The 3,291-nt window shown below is 39.7% G+C and overlaps 1 protein-coding gene across 1 annotated transcript in view; it reads right to left on the minus strand.

Annotated features, from left to right (window-relative positions):
* Positions 1-3,017, minus strand: part of DUS4L (dihydrouridine synthase 4-like (S. cerevisiae)) — an 8,747-nt gene extending 5,730 nt beyond the window's left edge. Inside the window, exons 1-2 of the mRNA XM_009069286.1 lie at positions 2,908-3,017; positions 2,430-2,551 (exon numbers count right to left, since the gene is read on the minus strand). Of these exons, the coding sequence (XP_009067534.1) occupies positions 2,430-2,551; positions 2,908-3,017 (232 nt within the window). The remainder of the gene's footprint in view (positions 1-2,429; positions 2,552-2,907) is intronic.
* Between the last annotated feature and the right edge of the window lie 274 nt (positions 3,018-3,291).

A 3,291-nucleotide genomic window follows, 5' to 3' on the forward strand; every position in this document is an offset into this window, starting at 1 on the left:
AGCCAGATGGTCATCTGGAACATGAGCTCCTCTTTTACAGCTACTGCAATACATTAAAGGTGTCTAAAAATATCTTAAGCAGCCTTAGCACTTGCTTTCCACACAAACAATTGCTGCAGTTAGGAAGAAGGAGGATATCTGAGCACTGATGGAAAGAGATGATTCAACAAATGCACCAAGCAAGTGCACTGCTGGTACTGAAGAGACCACAAGTGCTTCTGAAGATTTTTTTGGTTTAGAGGAAAAAACACAGTCCTTGAAGTAGTGGAGCTTAAGTCAGAGAGACCAACAGTACCCTCTCAATCAAGCTGAGACCCTCTAGAAGTTCCCTAAAAATCCAGCAAGCAAAAACAATTCCCATGCATATTTTCCAAACACTGTGCATTTAATACAGTTGCTTTAGCTGAAGAAATTTACATCGTTACAGCTAATATTTTAGAATAATCCCAAGCTCCTAGGGTTTTGCTTATTGAGCATTAAGTAATAAAAATACTGAGTCTAGTCACATGAAATTTTTTAGCAGCAGCCACAAAGAATTTCTACCTCTATCTGAGAAATACACAACAAAGAAACATTAATGCAGAAAAAAATGGAAAACAGAAATTGCAACTGTAGGCTCCAGACCTACTCCACTAATTAGAAGACTAAATCCCCCAACAGCCAGCAAGTTAAACATAAAACCACACACAAAGTATAAATGCCAATAATGTAAATACTATAATCTGGGCAAAGCTGTCTGAGGCAGAATGTTTTAAAGGCCTATAAAATTAAGGCCAGCATGAAAGAAGTGAGTAAGGAAAAGATGTTGTTCACAACACTAGAACATTTCATTTTCTACCCCTTGTTATCAGGCAGCAAAGTTACAGCATAAAGGAGAATTTCCTCTTTTCCTGTCCCTGCACCCACCAGAAAACACTACATATTTGACCTGTGGAACTTCAATGCCACAGGATTTTGTGTAGATCAGAAGTGTAAGTAAATTTAAAGGGGGTGAACTAGTAACTGTGGAGCTTTGAGCCATATATACTGCCAGTCATGTTCTTACCAATTTATTCTTACACACAACAAATTATTCATGCTTCTTTTGGAAGCTGACTTCCACTAATAAAGAGAATCTACCTGTGCTTCCCAATGTGACTACAGCAGAGTGGCAGCTAACGGTTGGACTCAATGATCTTAGAGGTCTCCTCCAACCTTGATGTTTCTATGACTTTTCTGTTCTGTTTGAAAAATGCACCATACTACATAGCCAGTGCTAAAACAGTGAAATATAATACATATACATGTATGAAACCACAAATCCTGTGGTCTGAATAGATTAAACCATCACACTTCACAGATCCTAACACCAATACTAGCACTTGAACAGTGTTCTTCCTTCCTCCAGCTGCAGCCTGTGCATGTTCCTTGTTACACTCTTCTACTGCAGCTACTCCATGCCAGCAGATCTGTATCGTTCTTGTCAGCTCTTCCCACGTATTTCATACCATTTCCTCTTTTGCTTTACAGCCAGGACTCTGTACAACTCCTTATGCTCCTTTTTGCATGTGTTCTGGTGCTGTTGTTTCTCCCCATTGACCCCAGCCATGCTTTAATTTCCTGGTCTCTTTGTGCCTTCTTGCTCTCAATATCTCAAGTTCTCCACCAACAGTCCCTTCCACCTTCCACTCTGGCTAATATGAAACCCTGCTTCTTTTATCAGGCCTTGATTCCATTGTATCAATGTCTGGTCTATCAATTTTTTCACCTTTAGCAACACTCTTATTTTTTCTGAAGACCAGAAAACTTTTCCCAGCAATGAGTTAACTATTGGTCTCTGAAACACACATGAAACAATTGCTGGTAAAAAAAAAAAAAATCTTACTATCATCTTGTATCTGGTCTGGCTGGTGTGGAGTTAATTTTCTAATTTATTTAAAGTTTATTTACAGCAGGGTATATATGTGTATATACAGTATACAGCAAAACTGTTAACAGATGTCAAGCAGTGTGATAGAGTTCATTCACTCAGCCAATTTGGCTTATCATAGAATTATCAAGGTTGAAAGAGACCTCCAAGATCATCAAGTCCAACCATTAACCTGCCACTCTGCTGGAACCACTAAACCAGATCCTTCAGCATCAGACCCAGGTGCCTCTTAAACACCTCCAAGGATGGTGACTCCACCACTGCCCTGAGCAACCTGTTCCAATGCCTGAACACCCTAACAGGGAAAACATTTCTACTAACATCTAATCTGAGCCTCCCCTGTCTTAGTTTATGACCATTCCATCTAGTCCTCTCATTGCAGAAATGGCAGAAGAGACATCCCCCACCTCTCCCTGTCAGTGAGAGCAGTGAGGTCACCACTGAGCCTCTTCTCAAGGCTAAACAAACCCAATTCCCACATAAACGTTCTGACAAGGCAACAGTTTATTAAAACAAGTACCTTTGTTGGTTGTGAATTCATTGTCTCTAGCTTTTGCAGATCTCACAAAATCAGCTGCCACTATCATTGGTGTGTAACACAAATCACAACTGTATTTCCTAACCAAGGTTCTGAAAGCCAACCTGCAGGCACATGAAAGTTAAGAGATAAATAGACAAGGCATTTTTCTGATTAGCTATTCTAAAGTGCTGTTCTGACATGCAGTATCATGGGGAGGTCCAAGTTTTATATATATAGATATGACCAAAATATGTATGATAAAACTAGTCCCACGTCTACCAGTTCTGACATGCAGTATCATGGGGAGATCCAATTTTTTATACATATAGATATGACCAAAATACGTATGATAAAACTAGTCCCACGTCTACCTCAGTCTTAATTAAAGGAGAAAAAGGTAATCACCCCTGTTTCTATAGTCAAGATAAACATCCTTAGAGAAGACACACTGAAAGCAGTTGACATGACAGTCACTTACTTTGAATAGCGAACCATAGGGGCACATATTTTTACAACTTGCCCCGAATGAAACAAATCCATGGGATCTTTTCGCTGGCATTCTTCAGTTTCTGTGATGTCACCAATCATGTATAATTAACAGTCCTTTCAGCATCTGGGAAAAAAAACAAACAACATTTGAAAGTCATATAGCTATTTCTCACAGGCCAAGCTGCAAAGCACCACAGTTTAAACAGGGCTTGGTGTTGTGATTCAACCCCAGCCAGCAGTCAGGAACCACACAGACACTCACACTCCCTCCTCTCCCCTTCCCTGGTGGAATGGGGAGGAGAAACACAAGTAAAATATATACGTTGAGACAAGAACAGTTGAATAATTGAGAATGAGATAAAATAATAATGGA

Source organism: Acanthisitta chloris, unplaced genomic scaffold (assembly GCF_000695815.1).
Source record: "Acanthisitta chloris isolate BGI_N310 unplaced genomic scaffold, ASM69581v1 scaffold22532, whole genome shotgun sequence".
In the NCBI taxonomy this organism is placed as follows: domain Eukaryota; kingdom Metazoa; phylum Chordata; class Aves; order Passeriformes; family Acanthisittidae; genus Acanthisitta; species Acanthisitta chloris.